The following is a 25,526-nucleotide window of genomic DNA, read 5'->3' on the forward strand; positions in this document are numbered from 1 at the left end:
TAGTCCCAGCCTGGCGTTTCTCGAGGCCTCTTATCGAGCCGCTCGTGTCTCTGTTGCGGCGTTGCTCACGCTCGTCATCGGAGAGCGCCTTTTTTCCCCGCTTCGTGTACCGTGTTCCTCGCTGTTGCTCTTATATTTTGGACTTGCTACGCTCTGGTATGGCTTCAGATCCCTGGTCCTCATTCCAGAGGATCACTGCTTGCCTCTGTGCCTCTGGCCTGTAGTAGATGTTAGCGACAGGAGGTAGAGATCCATCTGAGGCAGGAGGCAGGTGAGGAAGAAGGCCTTCCCTTGGGGGGAAGGCGTGTGTTATCGCTCTTTCTGTGAAGGGTATCTCTTCTGCATTCGCACCTCAACCACACCGGAATCTACATGCTCTATTCCCTTACACACACACACACACACACACACACATATGCACAGACGCACATACTCACCGACAAAATTCGATTTAAAAGCTAAAACTGAATACAAATGCTCCATATAAACACATCAATCAAATTTAAAAAAGTCCCAAATCGACTGAAATTTCAGTGGGCCGCAGAGGGGTAGTTTAAACCGTTCATAAACCAATCAAAAGAAAAAATTTTACTCATGTAAACACCTTAACGTGATTACCTCCTGGGCGCTTTCTATACATGCCCTCCGTCTTGACACAAATGCGCAGTTTCCGAGCTTAGCTGGACTTCTATGGAGAGCTTCTTTTTAATTAAAATCCTTAAAGAGCTCAACATGGTGTCATTAGTCTACGTTGACAGGTTTCACTTTCTTGTTGTCTTCTCCTTCAGGTTTTATGGCAGATTAGACACCATTTGGTGCACTTACAGTACACAGTCATTCAGTTCAGTCTAGTTCTAGTGTGCATGCCACACAGCTGTTCCAGTTAAATGCATATAAAGACCAAACTGTATTAGGTCACATCCCATGTAAACAGTTGACCCCAAATTTTCAGTCGGAATGATTTCAGCCAGCATTACAAGTCAGCTATTGCCAAAGTTGTAATGTTTTAATGAACAAATCAGTAAACACCTCTCTGTCTCCCTGTCTTCGCTTCTCTCATTCTCTCTCTGTCTCTCTCTCTGTAGGACTACGCTGAAAAAGAAACAGCCATAGCCAGGGCCCTCGAGGACCTGAAGGCCAACTTCTACTGCGAACTCTGTGACAAACAGTACCACAGACACCAGGAGTTCGACAACCACATCAACTCGTACGACCACGCACACAAACAGGTAAGACGATCGCAGCCACGGGCCTAAACAAACAGCCGACCGGGCCCACCCTCCCCGGCCACGCGGTTCAGCTCACCCCCCCCTTCCCCACCAGATCATCCATGGCTCACATTAACCAGCGCAGCGTTCGCTCTGGATCAAATCCAGGGGGTTAGCCGTGTTTACCGACGCCAGCAGAGAGTTGAAATGCGTGGACCTTTGTGCGCAGCGTGCCCACCCATTTCCTGCCCGTGTTCCGGACGAGTGCTCTTCAGGCGCCCACTGGCGCTTGGTCCTCCGACAAGCGACCGTACGAGCAGCAGACGAACCCACTGGATTCCCCTGTAATGGCAGGCGCGCCGAGAGCGTAGCCGAGTCCCTTGTTAGAGCCGAGCTTGTCCGGCGGCGTGGCGGCGTGGCTGCAGCGGCTTCCCTCTGCAGCTCTGTCGAGCCGACACGCCTCGGCGGATTTCTTTCCACGGGCGCAGGGAGCCGGCGGTCAAAGAGAGGAGAGTGAGAGAGAGAAGGGACGAGGAGCAAAAACACTAAAAGAAGAGGAGTGGGACGGGTAAGAGTGCGGGGGATGAGCCTGGCCACGCTGCAGGTGGCGCGTCCGACTTCGGCTGCCCGTCTGCGTGGCATCTGAGATTAAGCATGTTTCCAGCCGCCAATAACTGCCTGCGCCCGTCCAGCTCCGCCCCCTGCCCAGGCGTGCTGGCATGAAAATGCAATCGCGGGGGTTTTCCTGCCAGCCACGCTGTGTCAGGTGCGGTAATTACACACTGCCAGGGATGCGATCGTAACCCACGGTGCCGCGGTTCGGTTTGTATGTCTCACAAGGAGTAGGCCTTCCTACTCATTAGAGGGAAAACATGAATTAAGAGTTACATAAGCATAACGCTAATGTGACAGTTCAGGCAGGGGTGACGGAACAAGACCTGAGAGACAGAAACCGTGAGAGAGAGATAGTGAGTGGGAGAGAGAGAGAAGTAGCGCAATCGGAGAGATGTAGAGAGAAGAGAGGAGGAGGAGAGACACAGAGGAAGCGAGAGAAATAATGATTGGGAAGGAGAGAGTGATAGAAAGAGAGAGAGAGAGAGAAAGGAGGAATGTTTGTATTGTACGGCGGAGAGTAATTCAGACAGCAGCGAGGCGAGCGCGAACACGTGCTCGTGCTGCGCTTTTTGGTCCGCCACACACCCGAGCTCGGCTCCAGGATTGCATCGTGGGTGGATAACTTCACGTTTGCGGCCCGCACAGATGTGTCTGTTCTGGTTAGTCAAGGCCGGTGAATCACAGATGAAAGACGACAGCTTAGAAAGAGCATTCCTAATCAACTCATTCTACAGCCCGTTTTAGCACCAGTGCCGACCATTTTGGAGAACTTTTCATTCGCTGTTTACTTAGACGAAATCCAATGGGATGACGTGCATGATTATCACGTGTGTTCGATATTACAGTACAATATAAATAGCAGCTTTGAGAAATTGCATTAATAACATTTTTGACACTGTAATCTGGACCTCTGCACAGGATTATTGCATTACAACGCAAAAAATATGTGCTAAAGATTATTTTAACCATTATTATCTCATGATAACTGGTTGTATTCAAGTAGCATTCAAAAGCCAGTGCTATCTGAAATATAAACAAATAAACTGCCCCTTTATTAGCCATACAAACACAAGTGTTAGATTGACTCCTCCCACGTGGCCTCAAATGGGTTCAAATGAAACCTGTAGGACAGGACCGAATGGACAGCTTGGTTCAATTAACCCCGTGTCCGTGCATCTCACCACAGCCTGTGGTGGGTTCGGCCGCTCCGTACACAGCGGTAACCCAAGCAGCTGTCCGGAGCGGTTTGCTCCTGAAATCCTGCTCCTTCTATACATCTCCTTTACCGTGTCCCAAAATAAAATACCTGCATGGATCAGTGAGAAGCTTTCCAAAGAAAGATTAAAAGTAAGAACACGCCTTCAATAATCGAAAAGCCTGGAAAGCATTTGTAGGTTACTCATTAGGAATGGATGCCGAGCCAATCCCCCAAGATGCCTTGTGCAGCTTGTAAGAAGCAGCGAGCGTATCCTGCCAGAGGATGGTTGGTGTGTGTGGGAACAATAACATTACTGCCTCCATCTAATATTGGGGCAGAGGGGTTGGTGGGAAGACACAAACTCAGAATATTCTCAGTGTATCAGAAAAATGAGAGAGAGAGAGAGAGAGAGAGAGAGAGAGAGAGAGGGAGGGGGAGGGAGAGCAATAGAGAGCGATACTGAAGCAACACTAGACCTAGGCCAGTTGTGTAACCCTGTCCCACTGTAGAGATGTCGTGCTTTGATGGATGATGCAAAACAGAACACACACACACACACACACACACACACGCACGCACAAACACAAACGCACACAAGCAGGTTCTTGATGAAAACCATCAAAGCAGCAACAGAGCATCTCAGCAGACAGCAAATGCTCTGGCCTCAAGGGAAGCGGAAGCGTGAGCCCTGTCCAGCACTAGCCGAGGATGGGGAACACACACTCCCCCTACAGGGCAGCCGTGGAATGACGGCCAGGTGCTGGGCGGGCTGCTTAGGACTGGTGATCTGAACAGACACCTACTTAGCAAACCGAGGAAACAAATTGGAACTGTGAAGTGAGCTCGCACAGCTTGCTGGAGATGTGGTGAATAGGTGAAAGGCAGAGTACAGCGGTCAGTGCTGAGTTTCTTCTGAGTGACCGCCATGAAGTGGACTCCAGTGACCACTGCAAGATGGTCCGTGAGCTATCGGGAAAGTGCAGGGGCAGATCGGTGGAGAGGTGGGGAGAGCAGGTGGAGAGGGGGTGAGGACTCCTCCATCCAACCTTGCTGCTGTCCAGTGCCGAGGAACAACGCTGCATCTTTCAGTGCCCACAGAGTCCCTAATCATTTAGCGATACGAAAAGTGTGTGTGTGTGTGTGTGTGTGTGTGTGTGTGTGGCTGTCTATCATCATGCATCTCCAGTGTGTAAGAGGTTCTGTCAGTGAGACTTTCATGAAGCACGCTGTCATATCAGTCTAAATGAGACTAAGAGTAGGTGACAGACAGACAGACAGACAGACAGACAGATAGATAGATAGAAAGAGGGAGAGAAATAGAGAAGAAAAAGGGAAGAATTATCACAGGAAGAATTCACCCGTCAGTACTACTTTATAAGTTTAAAAAGTTCTCAAGCACACTAGGGAGGGAATCCCCTGTTTGTCTCCCATACTCTGGAAGTGGAGAGAGAGAGAGAGAGAGAGAGAGAGAGAGAGCGCCTGCAGATATGGGTTTCAGGCTCATCTATATTTCATAAGCCTCAGTCACCGAGGGCCGTTCTGGATTCTCCATCCCTCCCTCCCTCCCTCTTTCTCTTTCTCTGTCTCTCTCCTTCTTTATCCTCTGCTTTTCTTTCTCTCTCTTGCCCAGGAAGTGCTGGCTCCGGCTCACCCGTGCACGTTTGCGTGCGTGCGCGCGCGCTCTACTATAAAAAGCAAAGGGCCTGCTTAATGTTTAATAAATAGCCAAGGGAGTGGTAGCAGCCGAGTGAAGGGGCCTTCCTCGGGGCGTTTAGCAGGGCTGACGGGGCTGGCTGAAGCAGACGAGGAGAGGATATGTATTTTTAACAGCACACAAAGCTGTTCGTTTGTCCTTCCTCAAGGCGACCTGCGTGTGGGCGGGTGAAAAGTGGAAAGTATTTAATAACTAGCAGCAAGCATCCCCCCTCCCAATCCCCAGCCATGACTAAGAATAACCCAGTGGATTAAACCGAATCACAAAGGGACTCTGGGATGCTTTGAGGTGCCTCACGAACGGGTCAACAACGGACCTCTGCCAACTTTCCAAGCCCAGAAGGATTTGAAACTTGTTTTCCAGACAGAGGCTTCCAGAGTTCCCATCACTGCTCGGGGACACTTGCGCTGCACGGCAACAGAATAAAACCTCCCAACACTTCACATCTGTCCACACGTACAGTGGTAAACAACTCATATTTGTTTTTATCAGCTTCTAAAAAACACTTACCTGCAGACGTGTGCTGGTGTACTGCAAATCACCGGGTCGAACCCTACAATATCATGTGACTGCAGGCTCTGTCACTGTCTGCCTGTCTGCCTGTCTGACTGTCTGTCTGTCTGTCTGTCTGTCTGTCTGTCTGTCTGACTGTCTGTCTGTCTGCCTGCCTGCCTGCCTGTATATTGGTTAGTGAGTCATTGAGGCTTGGACGTAATTTCCAGCATATTTCTACTCTCTGTTCCTCTGCTCTGACACAGAGTGTCTGGCTGTCTGTCTGCCTGTCTGTTTGTCTGCCTGTCTGTCTATCTGTCTGGCTGTGTGTCTGCCTGTCTGTCTGCCTGCCTGACCTGAAGCTTTCAGTATCTCTCTGGATCCTCTATCGGTGTAGCTGCAGACAGCAGGGAGATTGACGGCATCAGGAGCAGCAGACGGGCTGGTGCCTAAATTATTCAGCACGTCAACATCACCATACACGATTAATGTTTCTCCGGAGCTCACCGTCCACGCGGATCAAAGCCCAGACACAAAGCTCCTTAGCGCGCCTTCCTGCAATCTCCTGCTCCAAATCTCCTCTCCAACTGTGCACTCACATACACACAGAGACACACACACATACACACAGAGACACACACACTCATGCACACACACACACACACACACACACAAGCAAGCGTCACATCAAAGAACCCCATGCCCTTATTCTCTCAGGCACCTCACATGCAAACTCATTAAAACACAGGAGCACATACATGCAAAAACACACCTCCCACAAGGTAGCAAAACACTTAACCTGACAAGCTGTCATCCTCTGAAACAATAGGGGTCTGGATGTGTGTGTGTGTGTGTGTGCGAGCAGGCAGGATTTGCCTGGCGAAACCCAGCGCCAAATCCCTTCAGCGTCAGCCAGAGGTGGAGGAGGGAAGTACTTCATGTGGATTTACCTGCCTGTCCCCAGTCAGGCTGAGTGCAGGATAATCCGCATGCTTCCGCCATCCTCCGGGGGGTGGGGGGCACGCGGTGGGCCGACTTCAGCACATAATCGACACTAAGCAGAGGTGATGGGGGCAGGTGGCCAATCTGGGCCATGCACCAGTGGAAGTGCTCCTTTAACCGCTCCCTTAGCTGAGAGCTTTCAAGACAAGATTCCAAAAGACCAGTAGTCCCGGGTGGAATCTGAAATCCCCAGGTCCCCCATCACAGATTTTCATGGGATTTCTGAGACTGCCTAACTTTTGTTATGCCTCCGTAGATCTATTCCCTTCCTCTCCCTCTCTCTCACTTGCTCTCTATCATGTCTTCCTCTGAACCTTTCCTCTCTCTATCACTCACTCACGTGTGTGTGGGTTTAAGAATCCTCTGAGATTATGTGTGCTTAAGGCAATGACCGAGTGAGTGGTTTTTTTTGTTTGTTTGTTTTTTCATTCATTTTCCATTTTTCATGTGCACTCTGGAGGCCCGGCTCTGCCTTCAGTCCTGCCTCCAGAACTGCCCCCAGTCCTGCCTCCAGACCTGCCCCCAGTCCTGCCTCCAGACCTGCCCCCAGGCCTGACAACTGACCTGCTCCCAAACCTGCTGTAGCTTCCTGCAGCAGTGCTGACCCTTAGGTCAGCGTGGCCTGAGCCACGGATTCAGCTCACCTCCGCTGTCACACAAATGCACCTCACGGGCGGGGCTTGAGTTGTTGTTGTTGTTGGTCTTGCTGGGAGACAACTGAGCCGTCCCTCATTAAAACACAAGATGACGTGAACCGCTGACCCGCTGTTCCGGCTGCCGGTGAGTGGAGCAGGTCGGTGGAAGGTGTCTGTCAAGGCGCACGCCGTCTCTACGGTAGCGCTGCCTGGGTCACACTGCCGCCGTTTCAACACCACAATCAGGCCCCGCAGAAGAACAACCTCCCTGTGAGCAAGAGACAGGTTACTCTTTCATGATGGAATGTAAAATACCCCCATTATGGCTCAAAGTAGTGCTGTCTTTGACAAGAGACAAATGTAAATGGTAATAGTACCAGAGCAGAGATTACTTTTAATAATCATACGGTGTATATTCCGAGCAAATATGACACTCCAAGTCCCTTTCGGTCTTTTTACGTTCATGCACATACACACTCACATGAGTGCACATGCGCGTATATACACACTCGCTCTTCTCAAGACTTTGGGAACGCAGGCCATGCACCGTGTAGCCACTGGCACTGTGTAAGTGTAAGTGTGCCGCGCAGCCGCTGGGCACCACAGCACTGTGCAAGTGTGCAGTTGGGCTCACCTTCCTCTGAGCTCATGCCCCTCCTACCTGTGGAATCCATCCCTGTCCACTTCCTCCGACATCGCAAGGTTGGTCAATAAGGCGCCCTCTGCCGATTGGCATCAACCGTCTCCGGTGGCATAGCTAACGGAAAATGAAATTGGGCAGCACATAGGGTACGATGGCGGTAGCCTACGGACCTTAGAACTGCTGTAGTATAAACCACCATCGTTCCCTGTTTCTCAGTCACCTCCGGCAGCGTAAAGTGCGCTCGGGAACTTTCTGCGTGTGAGAATGAAGCGGAATCTCGGAGCTCTCTCCCAGCTGCATCTGAAAAGGCAGAGTTAGCTAACAGTAGCGTCCTGTTCTTGGTCAGGAATCCACTGGGCTAATATTCTAGAGAAAGGGGACACTGAGTTGGAGAAGGTAATAGGACAGCTAGGACAGTAGTGGAGACTTGAACCTCAAAGACGGACAGTTGCTGAGATGTTATGGAATGGAATTCCAGAGCAATGGGGGCCATGGTGACCTGCCTGCTGTAGTGTGAGGATGCTGGGAGTTGAGTTTTGAATATGTTGCAGATTGATGGAGAGAGAGAGAGAGAGAGAGAGAGAGAGAGAGAGAGAGAGAGAGAGAAACCCAACTTTATAAAGAAGTTATTTTAAAAATTAAAGGACATTAAGCTACAAAGGTAAAAGGTCACCAGTTAGAAAACACACCACTTACATCACTAATGATCGAGATCATGAGCACCCTGAGTTTCCCAAACAAGACATTTTCACACGAGTTAAAGGTAAACCCAGATCATACATTTAGTCTCTAAAGGCTTCAGTCAGGATTTCCAAATGTCACATTTTGGCAAATTTTTCTTGGGATCATTCAAAGGTTTGCCAAAGTGCCAAGCCAACCTAAGCAGCCAAACCAAGCAATGCTCACTCGCAAATATAAATGAGAACCCACGAGCCCTGGCTCGAGTAGAAGCCAACTCAGGAGTTCCAATAAGGGCATTCGGTCTAGATCTGGAATAATCTCAAGTTCGTGAGCTTGAAACTGATCAAATCTTGAGACAAAAGCATTAGCGGGCATCTCTGAATGTAAAATCCCCCCCTGCTGGGAGTCTGCAGAGCACATGGACAGGCTTTCTTTACCCGGCAGCAGGACACCGAGACCTGGAAATGTCTTCTGGCTTCCCAAAGAGCATGGATGTTGTACATGCATGCTCCAAACCCCAGAGAAAGACTGAGCAAGACTTCCCCTGCAGCGCTTGGAAAAAGTGAGAACCGTCGGGACTGCTGAGAGGCGCAACAGAAAAGCGTGAACCCTGTCATCTCGAGTTCGCCAGCGTGAGCTCCCATGATGCCACAGCCATCCATGGCCAGGATCGCAAAACCAGCGCTGTTCCTTGGGTGGGAGGGATGGCATTCCACTGCGCCCTGTCAGTCAGAGCGACACTAGCCCGCCGTGGGCGTCTGGGTCTTAGTGCTTTCCGGCGAGGGCGATTAAGGCTTTCCTCCGAGCGTGATTGGCCGCCCTGCGACTCGCCGTTGGCGGCAGTGCTCGGCCTCACGTGCCTGAGAGGAAGCATGTGCTTCCTGAACCCTCCCTGGTTGACAACAGAGGATGTCTGACAGGGGAGAGTGAGCTGGCTGGTATGTGGGATTTGGCATAATGACTAAAGTTGGAAGAAAATTGGGCTAAAAAATTGGAGGGAGAGTGTGAGAGTGAAGAGGCCATTTGATATTTTCATCCCGATGACTGGGGTAACAGCCGGCTCTGGGTCCATCCACTGAACATTAAAGGCAAGGGAGCGAGAGGATTTTGGCGCACTGGACATCCTATTGCTGCCCACAAGTAAGGTTTCCATGGTTATTTACAGCTTGTGGTGATTAGTTCAACAGGCTGCGAGGCGGGGGAGGGTGCAAACGCAAAGATCAGGCAGCGTTTGTTCAGAGTAGCTCCATAAGCATAGTGATAGTCACAGCGCAGAACAGAAGACAGACACACAGCTAGAAAACAAGACGTAGAACTGAACCTCTGGGATCCAAGCACACAAAAGCAAAGACATGTAATGACAGGCAAGTAAGTAACGACCGACAATTGGCGACAGGGAGCCAAAAGGCACATGTGCATGGGCAAATTAGCGGGAAATGAGACGCATGTCAAAACAGTGCGGGGCAGGCACACTAAAACATGAGGCAGGGCAGAGATTAAAACAAAAACAAACATAAGCATGTGTCGCTAGTACATGCTGGGGGTGGGGGGATTGACTTCACCACTTATGTGAGTTACATATATCTAATCTTAGTGACTCGTGTAACAGTACTAGATCGATTCCAATGGTGCGGGGGGAAAAAAAATGTGTTACAAAATAATTGTTCATCCAGCACATAATGTCCTCAGCACTAAACCACCTTCCCCTCGCCCCCAATTAAATAAGGTGCTGAATCATTTAAAACTACACTTAATTACTTGCTCTGCAGCACTGTAGGAAATCCAAACCAAGTCCACTAAACCTTCAGAGTGTTGCCAAAACTTATCTAAGGAACACTGTGCATTTAAAAGAGAACTTTTTTGGCAGGGCGCAATCTTAGAACTTTTACTCTTGACAGTATCGGTCCCTTTCCATCTTCAGCCGCAGACGCAGTATTCCAGCCAGGATCCAGTGACGTCTCTCCGCGCAATTCCACTACGGCTGTCTGCTCCCGGCGAACACCTACAGGTCGGGTCCACTCCAGGCAGCAGATTCCATGAACTGTAGGGTCACTGGCCTCTCCCGCAACCATTCTCACCATGACAGCTGGGAAACAATCCGTCTCCTCGTCCTCGGGTCATGTCCATCGGTCTCTCCCAGTCCATTTGCAGCTGTCTGTCAGTCCCCCCCCCCCCCCCCCCCGAGCAGTGCCGGGGAAGTTAGCATGGGCCGTGTTCTCGGGATGCTCTGCTACTAACAGCGGCATATTCGCTCCGATCTTCAAGGGCTGAAGTGGCTTTTTGAATCTCCTCAGGACCCCCACCGGTTCTCCATATGTCCTCATGGGGGACCCAGTGAGAACGCCGATGTCGTCAGCATTGGCCCGCTTTCGCTGACAGCACTCCCTCAGACTGGGCTCCAGGAACTGGATCTACTTTGTTCCTGCTGTCAGTTAGACAAACTGAGGGCCCGGTAACTAGGATGTTAAAGGCCTGAACAGCTCCAGCCTTGTCAGGGAAAGGTCGTCCCAAACTCCCATAGATTTTCAGCAAACTAAGTGTGTCGGTGTACTAACAACATATATATAAACCCAACTTCACGCAAAGGTCAACCCTTTCTTGAGCCAGTGAAGCAAGTTTAAGGTGTCTGGGCCTTACCTATATGAAAGCAAGTGTTGAAAGTATTGAAAAATTAGGTAGTTTACACAAAACTAATCACTAATACTAATTATGGATGGAGGTTGTAGACATCTTTTTCACATATCTGAATGGAAGAGGAACAGAGATTATATACCCTCTGAAAAATAAATGGAATTCATGTTGGACCAGAAGCCTTTAGAGAACTCTTCTGTCCGTCGATTGAAGACCAGGTGACCGTTCTTGAGCAGCAAGAGTAAGATGGTTAAACCTGGGAACACGTTGTAAATTTCAGGCATTTTCTGGTAAGTGTGGTGGATTACGAATCTCATGGCTGGGGTCTCTGTTCATTACGGCTGTCATTGAAAGCATAGGTGATATATTCTCTCAACTGTCTGGAAGTGCAAGCGACCGAGCACGTCCCTCTCTCCAAACTTTCTCTCTAGTCCAAAGGGGTATGTGCTGGGTATGTGCATGCAATGAGAGAGAGAGAGAGAGAGAGAGAGAGAGAGAGAGAGAGAGAGAGAGAGAGAGAGAGAGAGGCTTGTCCCCTTGTTGTCGCCTGGCCTTGTCAAAAGCCCCGAGATCTCTAGGGCCTGGGTTACCCGGCATTCATCTCCACCTGCCACAACATGATAAAAGGACAAGAGAGAACAGTGTTAAAAAAGGAAAGGAAGACAGAGAACGATAGAGAATGAGAGAGAGAGAGAGAGAGAGACAGGGAATGAGAGAGAGAGATGACTGGCTTTACTTAAGGGTAGAACGGTGAGGAACCATGTTATACACCTGAAACACACACACACACACACACAAGACTGGGTTAGATGGCATAGAAAGTGAAATGTGTGTGTGTGTGTTTATGTACACAAGCACATGTATGCTTCGTTTTGTTTGCATTCGAGATGCAGTCAGGGTACTTTAGAAAATGAAAATGCATATCAAGCGTCTAGAATGGCTCAAATTCGTCCTGGCAGGAAAACCTTGTGCTGGACCCAGTCGGATTCCCCGTTTGATCCCTTCACATCTTCCTTCTCCGCATGTCTGCGTGTTTTAGACGCGAGAACATGCGGCGGCTGGGGGCCTCGGTCAGGCACCTGGCTGTTCCAGGCTGTCACAGGAGCACTGCGCTACCTGTCTGTCAGAACAGCAGCCCCCTGCCGGCGAGCCGCAGGGTTTCCTGAGCCCCTGCTCCCAGCACACCTGCCTCACTCAGTCAGCTATTAACAAGCCCATTACCAGCTTCAAATGGCTTTGTGAGAACAGAGGAAGGCTGGAGAATGTGCAGGGAAGAGCCGCACCGGGCGGTGGGGGCTCGCGTCAGGCTGTTTAGGGGTTTGGTGGGTGGTTGAGGGGCGGCTCCTTGCCTGTGCCCCAGGTCTTAGGGTCTTAGGCTTAAAGCAGATGTCAGTACAGTGAAAGGAAAGTGATAACAGCTAGTGCATGTGGAGACAACACACACACACACACACACACACACACAGGCCCAAACTTAAGCACACGTGCCAACACACACACCCGCACACAAACACACGCATGGATGCGCAGGCACACATGCACACACGCAAACAGGCACACACACACACACACACACAGACAGACCAGGTGCTGTAGATGCATCCAGCTTTTAAAGGAACTAGGGTGTCCCCTTTAAGAAAACCACATTTGAATCAAAGATGCTCCAGTGTATTTTAAAGGATCCAAACGCACGGTTCCCATAACCAGACCTGGCTGCGTGGGGCACTGCTGACGACCGTGAAAACGACAGCAATCTCCGTGACCCTGACTGAGCGCCGCGTTATCGCTAGACAGCAACTGCGCCTCCGTTTCTGGAGTGTGGCGGGTTTGGGTGACACCTCCCAGCTAAGGCTGTTAAAGGGAACAGAGATGTTTCGGCTGATTAGCGGGCAGCCCGTCCACGTCTCCGGCACCGGCGTGTTAGACAAATCAGCTAATCTTCACTGAGAGGCAGAGGGCACGCTCGGTTTAAGCTGTCAGGTGAGATTTCACACTGACGTCCTCTTGCGAGTAACCACAGGTGGAGACGTATGCTGTCTCGCGATTACCCACACAATGGGATCAGCAACAGCTCTACAGAAATACGGTAGAAAAAAAGAGTGAGTGTAATGACACTGAGTCAAACTCAGTGGCTGCCATAAGTGTGTTTAACCTATCTGCTTAATTATACCAACCCCCAACTGTAGCATTCTTAAGAAATCCTTGCAATAATGCAATTCAGAAAGTAATTTTAAGCTTAATTTTGAAGAGGAAAAAGTTTTGCCACTATGTAAATTCATAGCTGTGCGTGCGTGCGTGTAACTGTGACATTAATGTGCGGCTGCAGCGGTTCAGTGTTCTACAGTGGGGATTGTTAATCTGTTCATGAAAACTCATTACTCTATTTCATAAACAGTAGTTTCATCAAAGAATTAATCAGTCTTTTTATTTTGTATATATTATTCATCACCATGTTTGCCAGACTGTACGTGATCTATAAGTGGAACCACGTCCGATATTCATTTCACCAATAAAATTTATTATCATTGATATTTTTATTACAGTTATAAAAGTGTTGGGGAGGCCTGTCATATTGTATGTGAGAAAAGGACATAAACCAATAAGCAAATCTGTACAAGCTAACTGCATTGCCAATCAAAAATGAATCAAGATGCTTTATTTTTCGCTGACCGGTTGCCTTCATCACTAAATAAATATTCGTAATGACATAACCAATCTTTTTTCCTGCTCCTCATTAAAACACACTTAGGCCTTGCGGTCCTCGTTTGCCAGCCGGAGTAATAGCTCTGTCTCTGCAACGCAAAGCCCCGCCGCGGACTCGGATCGATTAGTCTGTTAGTGTTTGATCCTTGGCGAGCAACAGGATTGATTAAAAAGACCGAGAGGTCGAAGGTCAACGAGGAAGCAAGGTAAAGGAGTTTTGCTCATTAACCTCGCTCGGTGTCCGCGTCGTGCTGCTGTGAATCGCACCGCACGGCGAACGGGTCGGCACGAACCAGATGGGCCGAAAGAATTATTCTCCGTTGTACAATCGCTAGCGATTCGCGGTAGCGTTTTGTGCGATCAGCGATAGCAGGCTCCATCGTGATCGTTTGTAAATGAATGTCAGCGTGACATCTTAACACTCCATTTTCACTGTTTGTGACTGATGTGTAGAATGAGTCGGTTGAATCGGTGGTGTTTCGACACGCTCTTCGTCAAAGACCAAAACTACTCTGCGAGCCGTGGACACATGAAAGACAAAAATGAAAGATTTGGAAATTATTCTCATGTTTCACAGCGAGTTTCTTTTCTTTTAACAGAAAAAAAAAACATAATTCATGCGGCACACAAGTCTTCAAGCGGCTGAAACAAGTTTTCTGCTGTACAAATTAAAACGTCAGCTTTTGTTCCGACGTCCACCAATTATTCAGGAGACATTTTAAATTATCTTTCAAGGATAGAGTCTTAAACATCTTAAATGCAAGTGTATTCAAAGCTAATTACGAGCAGACTGCTTTTTAAATATGCCCGTCAGCATTAACAGTGAATTACATGCACTTTCATTCAACAGGGAAATGAAATCAGAACTCTGCTTTAGATCAAAATTTCACAATCTGCAAAAACTGCAAAGCGCAGGAGAAGAGACTGCTTGAACTCCTGTTGACGTTGTGTGATTTGCATCACTGAAGACAAGCTTTTTGTGCAATTTCGATCCGACTGACGGGTAAACGTACTAAACTGCCCTTGGCACATGCTCGATGTTTTGTTTTGGTTTTTTTTTGGGGGGGGGGGTTGCCACGGATTTTGTTATACTATTGTGCCATACTTAAAATATGTACAATACAATATGTATGCGATTTGCCATGAATGGAAAATGCAGCACGATCTGTGGACATCTTAAGAGCACTCAGATTGGAGTGGAAAACTCTGGGAAAGAACTATGATTGACATGAAGTCTACCATTCAGTGAAAACCCATCACAGATGTCTGTTCCATGGCTGTTTTGTAGTGTGAATGTATCAAACCCATGTTGGCTTTGTGCACAAAAATCTACTTCAAAGTGTGTGAGTGCGTTCATGTGGTGGTCTATGTGCTAAAGTATACATTGCAGTCTGTGGCTGAAGGATGCATATCTTTGTGTGTTTTGTATGTACATGAATTACGTGTGTCTCTGGCATCTAGTGAGGATCAAAAAAGTGTGTGTGTATGTACATATGTGCATATACATGTATGTGCATTTGGTTCCCTCTCTGTTGAGAGAGGGCCCCCCCCTTAAAGCAATCATCATTAGTGGGTTTTTGTCTGCGGGGAGCTGAGATCTCGCCTGTGCACCACTGCCAGCTGTCACCATGATGGAGCAGAACAGCACCGTTCTCCATGGTACTCTTCTCACACCTCCTCAAATTGCTGTGTGTGTGTGTGTGGGAAGGCTGCGGAGGAGGATATAATGACAAGCAGGAAAACAAAAGTGCTTGAAGTTATCAGCGCAAGCCGTAGCAGTCTAGGGGGACCTCTGGCTTGTGTCAGTTAAAGCCAACAGGATTCCCCCTCCGTTTTCATGTAGAAGTGTGTTTGATGGCGAGGACGTGCGTAACGGCTGCGGACCTGCAGTAAGGAGGGGCTACGGAGGCCCTGAAGGTGAGAGGGCAGGGCAGGAGCAGCAACCACCTCCTCCTCGCTTGTCCCGAGTCAAATCCAGCACCGAAATCTTCTTCACTTCCCTGCTGTGCCTAGTGGAGTTCCCGACGCCTCCCTTTTTTTGCGTCAGGCGAACACGCGCAGGCACCCCTGACATTTTTATTGTTTCCTGATTACGTTCAGGCTTTGCTGATGCTCTGCTTATTTTGTTTTGATTCGATTTTCCTCTCGTGCCTCCCGGAGGACACGGGCAGCTCCGATAAACAGACAGCCATCCATCCATGTGTTCCGCGAGCCTTCAGAGCACATGCTGGGGGAATTACTGAGTGTATATGAGTAGATATGTCCCACATGCACTGCAACAGCAGAAAAATGTAGATTTGTGACAAGCCAAGTCTAGTCACGCGCGATTATATATAGGACATGTGTGTATGTGTGTGTTTGTGTATATCCTATAAATAATCGCTCGTGACTAGGCTCAGCATGAGGATTTCTCGGGAAATTCTGATTTCTTATGCATTGAATGCATAGATTAAAATGCCCGTTGTCTCCTCTGTCTGTCCAAAACCGCCCACAGTTGTGATTGGCGTCTCTCATGTCTCTCTCGGCAGAGACTTAAGGAGCTGAAACAGAGGGAGTTTGCGCGCAATGTCTCGTCGAAGAGCTGGAAGGACGAGAGGAAGCAGGAGCGAAAGCTGAGACGACTCCATCAGCTGGCGCTGCTCAAACAGCAGAGGGACAGGTGAGGGGCTCTTTACCACACACTCCCACAGTCCTTCTGGAACAGTTCCCCCTGCTGCCGAATTCACCTCGGACAACGCACCCCACCTTACAGGATTTCAGTAGCGTTTCACTTGTGCGTTAATACGGTCATGTTTTCAGAAGGCTGTTAGAAATGGTGACCTCTGCACCTTAAACTCCGAAGCTCATATATTTGTGTAGCGAATGTGAAATGGTCTGCAACTGCTTTATGTAAGTTTCTGTTTTGACAGTTCCGGGGTGAAGAGTGCAAAGCGAAGAGCCGTGGCCACAGAGAAGCGGCACGAGAAAGCTCGACTGAACAGAAATGAGGTGGCAGGCCTTGGTCCGGCCTCCGCCCACGGCCAGAGAGAGACACCGCCCACCCAGGATGTCACTCCCAAAAGCTCCGCCTCCGCGGATGAACCGTCAAATCGCTGCTCTCTCCGGGTTCAGACCTCGCCCCTCCCCCAAACCCTGAAAGGTCACCGGCGCTCCAGGACAGGGGTCTCGTTCTGTTTCTTCCGACGTGCCCAGCTGAAATTGGACTCGTGTGCATCAGTGTTCAGCGACGCTCTGGACGACGCCAATGATCACCAGGAGCTCCAGCGCCAGAGGCAGAAGCTGGCTCTGCAGGCCCTGCACTCCCGATCGCCATCGCCCGTGCCTGACCGGGAAAACCACGACCTCCCCCTGGACCCGGCTGTCTCCAGCACCTGCAAACAGAAGGGAACACAGCCAGATCATCCGGACCTGGAGCCGAGCGTGGCCATCCGGGCGAGCTGTTGCGTACCGAGGCAAGAAAGACAAAGCTATCCTGACACACATGCCCCGGAAGATGAGAGACAGCCGGCTGGTTCAGAAGACACAACGTATGTCCGGGGCCAAAAACTGGTGGGAGCTGGTGGGGTATGGGTGGAGAGGAATGGCCAGACGAGTCCCAGCCCTGCTGGTCACACAGATGGACCGGGCAGTGTGGCTCCTGGCCACCCCCACACGCACACAGCCTCACACCGAGACACACAAAAAGGGAACAAGCGAGACGTTGTGCGCGCCGAGGACCCACTGGAGTGGGCCAGGGATGACCCGGTCAGCAGGCCGCTCTCTTTCCCAAACGTCCTCGGCAGGAACGGAGCAACAGCAAGATGGTCTGGCGAGCCGGTGCGGTCTGTCTCCAATGAGCCCCGCGTATCTTTTAGCTGCGAACTTTTGGGTTTGGAACACTCAGAGAGCAACGAGAGCAGCACGGGGCCAGAGGAAGCAGACGGGTGTCGCTTCTCCAGCACCTCCCAGCACGGAACCCAGCGCGACGGCCAAGATAAATTAGCCGTTTCCAAATTAAAGAGACCCAAACGCAAGCAAAGTGCGCGAACGCGTGTCTGTAAATTAGACCCTGGCAGGAGGCAGCGGGCAGGCTGCGTGCCTGGGACACGCCGCCAGACACCCGGAGGCTTCAGCGTGGCGACTGGCGGTCGAGGATGCCACGCGAGGAGGCACAAGTTTGGGAAGAAGAAGCGGAGGAGGAGGAGGAGGAGGAGGAGCCTGGCACGGGACGAGGCTCCAAACGAGAGCAATGCGCCAGGCCTGAGTCTGAAAAGCGTCATCGTGAAGTCCCTCGGTGGACCGGCGGGCAAAAGGCGGAGGCGTCGGAAACTGCCAGCTGTTGTCTGCCCAGTGAAGCACGGGGCTCCCGTTCCTCCTGTTCGGAGCGTCACCGGGTACGGCGACGACCCGCGGTGGGGCGGCGACTTCGGCGAGGTGAAACAAGACACCAGCATGCGGGCCCACAGAGACAAAGCCAGTTCCTGGGGCGTCCCGTCAGACCTTAGCTCGGACGGGGAATGGTCCGGCTTCCAGAGGGGGAAATTCAGTCCTTCCCCAGGGTCGGCCTCCTGTCATACCTGGAGGAGAGGACGCAGCCCGCCGTGGTCATACATCAGGAAATCCATTTATGATTTCCCCTGCTACGGTTACAGGCATGAGTCAGACAGCCCAGCTAGAGGTACAGAGTACCGGGAGGACTACTGGGATTACAGATACTCGGATATCCACAGGGAAAGGAATTACTCTGTTTACGACAGCCCTTGTGCTGTAGAGCGGACACACGGTTTTAGGAAACATAAGAGGGCTGTAGATGAGTCCCAGGAGGTTAGCACAAAGAGGATATGTTTCCTCAGAGCCTGCGACAGCCCTGACCCCCGGGACACAGAAGGTGATGGGTGGTGTGAGGGGCCCAGCCCTGACCGTAGGAGGCACAGCGAGCGAGACAGAATCTGGTTAAGCCCAGAGACCAGTCACGACAGGGCTTACGAGCGGCCCAGCCCCAGGTCCCGACACAGTCCTGCTTCCTCCAGCTCCACGAGCATCTCGGACCTCAGTGGAGAGTGCGGCTCACGCACGAAACTCTCCTGCTCTGGACAGAGACGGGCTCGCGATGGTGGCTTAACGTGGCCAGTGGCGAGACCTGCGGTGACCAAAGCCTCTCGTTCTTCAGCGAGAGAGAGGAGACCCTTGCTCACGCCCCCGTCCACTGCAAGGTTAGATGCGACGCTGACAGACACCCGGCTCGTTATCTCTGATCCAGGCAGAAAACGCGAGCTGCCAAACTCTGAATCCACCAATTCGACAAAACCGAGTACAACACCCGACAAAAAGCTCGCAGGTAACAGAGCACGTAACCTTTTACTCCCCTTGATAGGAAAGCTGCCCTCTATGAGGAGGGGAATAAGGGCTCACAAAGAGAAATGGAGCAGGAGTCAAGCTCAAGAACCCGAGAGCCACGCAACATCTGAAACTGGCTGTGTGAGTTCGGACAGCCCCGCACAGACAGAAGACCACGATTCAAACTCATCCCATGCTTCTCCACCGACCGCTGACCAGGGGACCTCTGTGACGCCAGAGCAGAAAGGTCAGAGTGAAAACCACATGGGAACGCCCCTTCAGACCACCGAGCCTTCGGAGTGCAATCCGCCAAGACACCCTACCCCTCCCTTGACAGAAAAGCCAATAACGTTTACCGAGGATGAGATTGACAAGTACAGGCTACTCCAACTTCAGGCCCAGCAACACATGCAGCAGCAGCGTCATCTCCAGGAGCAACGGTCACCACGGAGACAGCCGATGCCCACAGAGGACGTGCTTCCCCTGAGCCACGCGGACCCTCCAGAGCCCTCGAACCAGCCTGCGACCGCCAGCCGCGTCTCCTACGCCGCCGTCCCACGCGAGGCGCTCTCGGCCTTCCCCTCCTCCCCCGACTTTGCGACGCTCCGGTCCGCCCCGCTCCATCCGCCCATCCCTCACCCCCGCCTCGCCCCTCTACCGCTCCCCGCCGCATTCTTCCCAGCCCCGCCCACGGCCGTGCTGCCGGCGGCCCACACCCTCCGCCCTGTCCCCGTGGCATCCCTCCACCCGCGGCCCCACCTCCCCGGTCTGGTGCTCCACCCTCTGCACCACGCCACCCTGCTCCCGGCCGTGCTCGCCCCCACGCCCATCGCGGCTGCCGTGGCCACGGCCAGCGCCCTTCATCTCCACCCGCTTCTCCACCCTCTGTTCCACGGCCAGGAGCTTCAGCTTCAGCCTGGTCCTGCCAGCTAGTCCTGGCCATGTGAGGTAACATCGAGAGAGCGAATAAGAGAACGAGCACACGGCGCGTTAAAGTAACTCGTTAATAGGACCTCTGCTCTGTCTCTTTATGCCACAGTTTGAGAGTTTTGCTGGTTTTCTTTTCTTTCTTTGGCTGTACGTGTGCCTGCTGTATCTGTGAATGGCTGTGCGGCGTGGGCACCACCTCCTTTCTGTCAGCTCCTTAACTTGAGCACATGAGTAAATGTTTCTACCCTGTTTACTCTACACTGTAACTCGTGGTTTGATGGCAGCCTGTCTGAAGACACTTTAATTAGCACATGGCATTTGCATATCGTTAGGGATATGCTAATCGGAGGGTTATTTTCATCCAGGTCTGAGAGACAGCAGAGGGGATATCGTGGAACCGAGGCGAACCCGTGGACTTCTCTCTGTGGATTCGGGGGATTTGGGAAAATAAAAATAGCATCACAATGATCACCGTTCCGCGGATGAAAAACAGGATGAAGGATTAGACGCAAAAGTGCAGCACGCAGGTGACCTCTTGTATCCTGTGAATCACACGTTTCTCCCTCTGCCATTAAGCGCAGGGAAGTGAGGTGAACACTAGACCGTGGTAGGGACTTGCTGTGTTCAGTGTATTGATAACATTTTCAACCTATTTCAAGGTCTACGGCCTCCGAGTGTGTTAATTTACTGTACTTTCCTATGAACATGCAACTATTTACCAACAGAAGGTGTGTACATCCTGCACTCAACTCACCTCCGTATATTGCAGAGACTTTGTATTTACACTTATTTTGTTAGAGCCGAACATTTGATCATCTGTAAGATAATGTCATGGTGAAAAGAAAAAACAAATAAACTGAATGTCATTTAAAGACTTCGGCCTTATCATTACTGCTGCCTTCTTAAATTAAGTAAGTTCCTTCCGTGGAAACGTAAAGCAAGCAGGGAACATGGTGAAAGTGAGCGATGTTTCTGGATGAGTGAGCATTTTCATCCCTTACCACGTCTGAAAAAGTGCCTGAGTAGATTCTGGGCACAGCACCTCTTCCCAGACAGCCTCTCCATTTCAAACGAGCCTGACTTTATAGCTCTGATCTAAAGGAATGGGGGTTTGTGCTAATGAAGGGATTGGTTGCCAGCAGTAGCCAAATAACACAACTGTGCATTTGCGTTAATTAACTCTCACCGGTACCAGTCTGCTACTCTAGCGTGCAAAGGTCCGGGGACTCTCTGACGCTAAAGTGATAGATGTTTCAGAACATCTGAAGCGGAAAAGCCCAAACAGCTATTCCATGTGTTCTGCTCCTCAGGTTGCATAGGATGATGAAACCGAGGAGGTGACCCTGATAGCCCTTTTCCACCAACGAGGAACCAGAACCATTCTAATTTGCGCACCTATTTTTGAACTGTTCAGCACGTTTCCACCAAAATAAAGAGTCGGAACCGAAGAATAGTACGTTCTTCACCATGAACTGTCACGCAGCGGCGCTGGATGGGGTCATTTGTCAGGTGTTTACGCACACGTTGCACTCGATGGTATGCGAACAGACCCACAAACCAGACGACTGGAGTGCTGAAGTCAGCTAATGTTGCTGATTATTGGTTATTATTTCATTATGTTTTTATTATAATAACAATAGGTAGCTCTGTCGTCATGTTACTACTGTGCCACACCTGTCCTTGATTCCAATAAAAAATTGGAACAAATGCGGGCTGGTTCTCAGAAACGCAAACCAGGACAGAACCTTCTCCTGGTTGGTGGACAAGTGAGAGTTCTGAGAGTGGCTCAGTGTTCTGGTTACAGCCAGGGTTGTCAGTTTGGATCCCAAGGACGAAATCTGACATACAGCAAACACATACATTCACCAGCCACTTTATTACAAAGCCCTTATGTTGCATCTTCATGTCGGGTCTGTCGTGTACTTGGTTAGGTGTACCTGTTGTAAAGGTGCATTTATAAGTGACCAGTCCCAGTCTTTGGCCAATCTCATGTTTGTGAGTGTTGAGCTGGTACAGGTTTTCAAGCTTTTGCTGAACAGTTTTGCTGGATTTTTTTTACACATCAGTGCAACTAAAAATATCCAGACAGCACTGGTCCTGACCGCTGAAGGTTTAGAGGGTGGCTAACACAAGCAGGCAAGGCATTTTAAATAAAATAGTACTTCTGATACTAGCTTGTACTTCGTACTAGCTTGTACGAACAGAGATGTGAGAGAATAATGAGAAATGGAATCTTCTTACAAAAAGGAGATGGAAATGAGCAAAAGGCAAGAAGAAGAAGAGACAGAAGCAATAAAACGCCCTGGCTGACTGCATCTACGAACGAGAGAGTCTCTTACTGCGTCTCAGGGAAACACACTCTCCGTTGTTGCCTCTGAGAAATTAGAAAGATTGTGGGGTTTTTTCTGCGACATAAGCATGAATTCTCCAATAGCGTAGAAGGCCTTTGCCTTGGAGATGAGGTTGAGACTGGGGAGGACGCACTTTAAGGGGCCAGCCCGCCCTCTACCTAATCGCGCACCCACAAACCACACCCGCGCCGCACACACTGCGATGCGTGTCTGGGGAACGGACCACGGCGTATACTCCTCCACCACAGGGCGGGAGATCAAACAGACTGCGCGAGACGGAGAGTGGCGATAATTAGCAGATGTTTCAGAACAAACTCCGTCTCGGGCCTCGCGTTCTCCTCCTTCCTCTCACTCACTTTAATACGGGGCTTTCAAACTCAACGGGGGAGGGGAAGGAGAGAGAGAGAGAGAGAGAGAGATGAGAAGTAAAAAGCACAAAAACATGAAAGAGATTCATCTGGACTTCTCTCTGGGTCATTTGGAGTTGTAGTGCTCTGAACTGTCCTAGGCTCACCTTGATTGGACTTTTAAGGCTGCAGAAGTGCACACTGGCACGTGCAGAAATAACACAACAGAACTCTAGAACTGTGTGCTCAGCTTCTGTTTATTTAGAAGACAGGCCTGGAGCTGAGGTAATGACTCAAAGAATGCAAATTAATGAATCACGCTGAATGTATGCTGAAAGTTATAGCTCAGTGAATAATACATTTGGAATGTGCCCTCATACCTGTCCCAGCATTTAGCAGACGCCTTAAACAAGAGTAACTCCCATAATTGTCATGTGCTCATTGGGAAGGGAACCCACAATGGAGGTGTTAGGTAATACCTTGCTCATACGGCTGATAATATAAGCAGATAAAAGCATGGAAAAAGACTCCAGTGGGGAAATAAACACTACTGGATACCCAACATGCCTTGGGGTGTTTAATAAGATCATCAAGGTCCTATTACTTTAATATAACTGAATAAATAAAAATTGCAGCCAAGATCAGACCTCCACCCTGCACTGCCAACCCAGTGCCCTATCGGCCCCGTCCATGCTGGAAAGCTTATACTGCATTATAATGCTGTTTGCTAAGTTTACTAAGCCTGCCCAGAAGTGGGACCTTGCAGTAAGACCACGGATGCCATTAGCGCCTCTCCCTGAGCACCTGTTTAGCACCTCATACGGCACATGGCACAGTGCTGCTGTTCTCCGCCGCTTCCCCGTCGGCTGCATCGTCCATAGTGCCCCCTGCTGGCCGCACGGTGGAGGTGCCAGCGTGTTTGTTCGTCCTCACAGCAGCTGAGGTCTTGTCTGCTATCACAGTTTGTGTTCAGTTTAGAATAAGAGGAGAGAAAAATGGAGAGAGAGAGAGAGAGAGAGAGAGAGAAGGAGAAGGAGAAGGAGAAACAGAGACAGAAAAATAGCCACCTGTTGACTCTAGTGTTTTCGGCTGCTGATTTGTCATACTTTTAAACAGAGCATCACGAACGCTGCTTGGCGTGAATAAAAGGGTGTCTCGTCTCTTCCAAAACCATCAAGTCTCTGATGAAAAACGTTTAACGAACACCTAACCAAACGGCTATATGAGCAAAACCCGTGTCCTCCAACCATCTGCACGCACTCTGCTACAGTCCTGCTAGTGGCATGGTTAGATCGGCACAGCCCGAGACAGGCAGCGACCAGACTCCCTGTGCTCAGAATGTGAAATACACCTGTGTGCTGGCTGTAATTAAAGTTCAATGACATAGAGCCTTTGATCCCTCTTCTTAGGGCGTTCTGTACCTCAGCTTCTCTTGGAAGCTTCCCTCACTGGATTAGGAATTCTCCGCCACCCCCCACCCTTTAACATAAAGGTCTCATTCCCCCTGTTTCTGGTTCATCATACAGTAGATTATCCCAGCCCTTCCGAGGAGCCAAGACACAATCCGGAAGCACGAGGCACGAAGAATGGATTTTTGAAGGATGGGGAGTTTGTGAAAGATGGTGAGAGAGGGAGCGAAACAAAGAACAAAAACTCTTTTTTTTTTAATTATTATTTTTTTTAACACTGATCCTGATTTATGCGTACCTGCACTCTTTCTGTTCTTTACGTTCACGTCCGGTACCTTTAAGATAAATGTTGACCGAAGTCCACCGTGTCCACCGTGTACCCTACACACGACCAGGACTCACACTGGGGTGACGAATGCACGACTATCCTTTCACACTCTCAAACTGTGTTTGATTTTTCATTTCTATGTTCTATCAGCAAATCGTAAGCAGACAACACAGGTGAGGTCACCTGGTCACACTAATGACAGTGATGAGTATAGTAATTGCTGTTATAAGAGGCTAAGAGGCCCAATCTCTCTCTCTCTCTCTCTCTCTCTCTCTCTCTCTCTGTCTCTCTCATATTTCCCAACAGGCAGAACATTAAATGAAACTGTTTTTTTTTTTTAAAGTAGCTTAATTTAATTGCACCAGTGAAAAGTGAACAATACCATCTGCAGTCATTTCCATATTTCAAAAGGACATATAATTGCTGTAATGGGTGCTGTGATTTCAATGCAACACTTCTCTCTCCTTCATTTCCTCCCCTCGCTGTGAGAAAAAGCAATGGGACCATTCATCTTCTGAGGAGCATAAACTGAGAGAAGAAAAGGAGAGAAAATAAGGAAAGAACCAGAGATAAAGGAGAGAAAAAGAGACAAAGGAGAGAAAATAAGAGAAACAGAGATAAAGGAGAGGAAAAAAAGGAGAGACAAAGGAGAGATAAAGGAGAGAAAATAAGGAGCGAGAGAGAGGAGAGAAAATAAGAGAGACAAAGAAAATAAGGAGAGAGACAAAGGAGAGATAAAGGAGAAAATGAGACAAAAGAGAGAAAATAAGGATAGAGAGACAAAGGAGAAAAAATAAGGAGAGAAACAGACAAAGGAGAGAAAATAAAGAGAGAGAGACAAAGGAGAGAAAATAAGTAGAGAGACAAAGGAGAAAATAAGGAGACAAAAGGGAGAAAATAAGGGGAGACAAAGGAGAGAAAATAAGGAGAGAAACAGAGACAAAGGAGAGAAAATAAGAAGAGAGCGAGACAAAGGAGAGAAAATAAGGAAAGAGCAAGACAAAGGCAAATGCGTTTAATGAAAATAACAAATGGGTGTTCCAGAAACTTCAACTTTTGCAAGCTTTAGTAGATCATAAAACATTTTCATTAGCTAAACCAAGGAAGTAGCAGTTCTGGTACTGGGCCACTGGCTCTGAAAGACGGAAGGTTTTTGTTAACTGAGATTTAGATACCCAAACACGAGGCCAAGATGAGAACTCAAAATCTTTAACATCCCTAATGATTTCCAATTATTTCCAGTTAAATTGAGCTGAAAGTTTTTCAAAGTGGTCTGTGAAATAACACGTCTTGATTCCTAGCTGACCTTTGCATGGCTATAAG

At 49.5% G+C, this 25,526-nt stretch overlaps 1 protein-coding gene across 1 annotated transcript in view; it reads left to right on the forward strand.

Annotated features, from left to right (window-relative positions):
* Positions 1-20,628, forward strand: part of znf804b (zinc finger protein 804B) — an 89,649-nt gene extending 69,021 nt beyond the window's left edge. The window contains exons 2-4 of the mRNA XM_035526459.2: positions 1,086-1,229; positions 16,051-16,181; positions 16,432-20,628. Of these exons, the coding sequence (XP_035382352.2) occupies positions 1,086-1,229; positions 16,051-16,181; positions 16,432-19,771 (3,615 nt within the window). The 3' untranslated portion in view covers positions 19,772-20,628. The remainder of the gene's footprint in view (positions 1-1,085; positions 1,230-16,050; positions 16,182-16,431) is intronic.
* The last annotated feature ends 4,898 nt before the right edge of the window (positions 20,629-25,526 follow it).

Source organism: Electrophorus electricus, chromosome 1 (genome assembly GCF_041902795.1).
Source record: "Electrophorus electricus isolate QZ-2024a chromosome 1, ASM4190279v1, whole genome shotgun sequence".
Lineage (NCBI taxonomy): Eukaryota > Metazoa > Chordata > Actinopteri > Gymnotiformes > Gymnotidae > Electrophorus > Electrophorus electricus.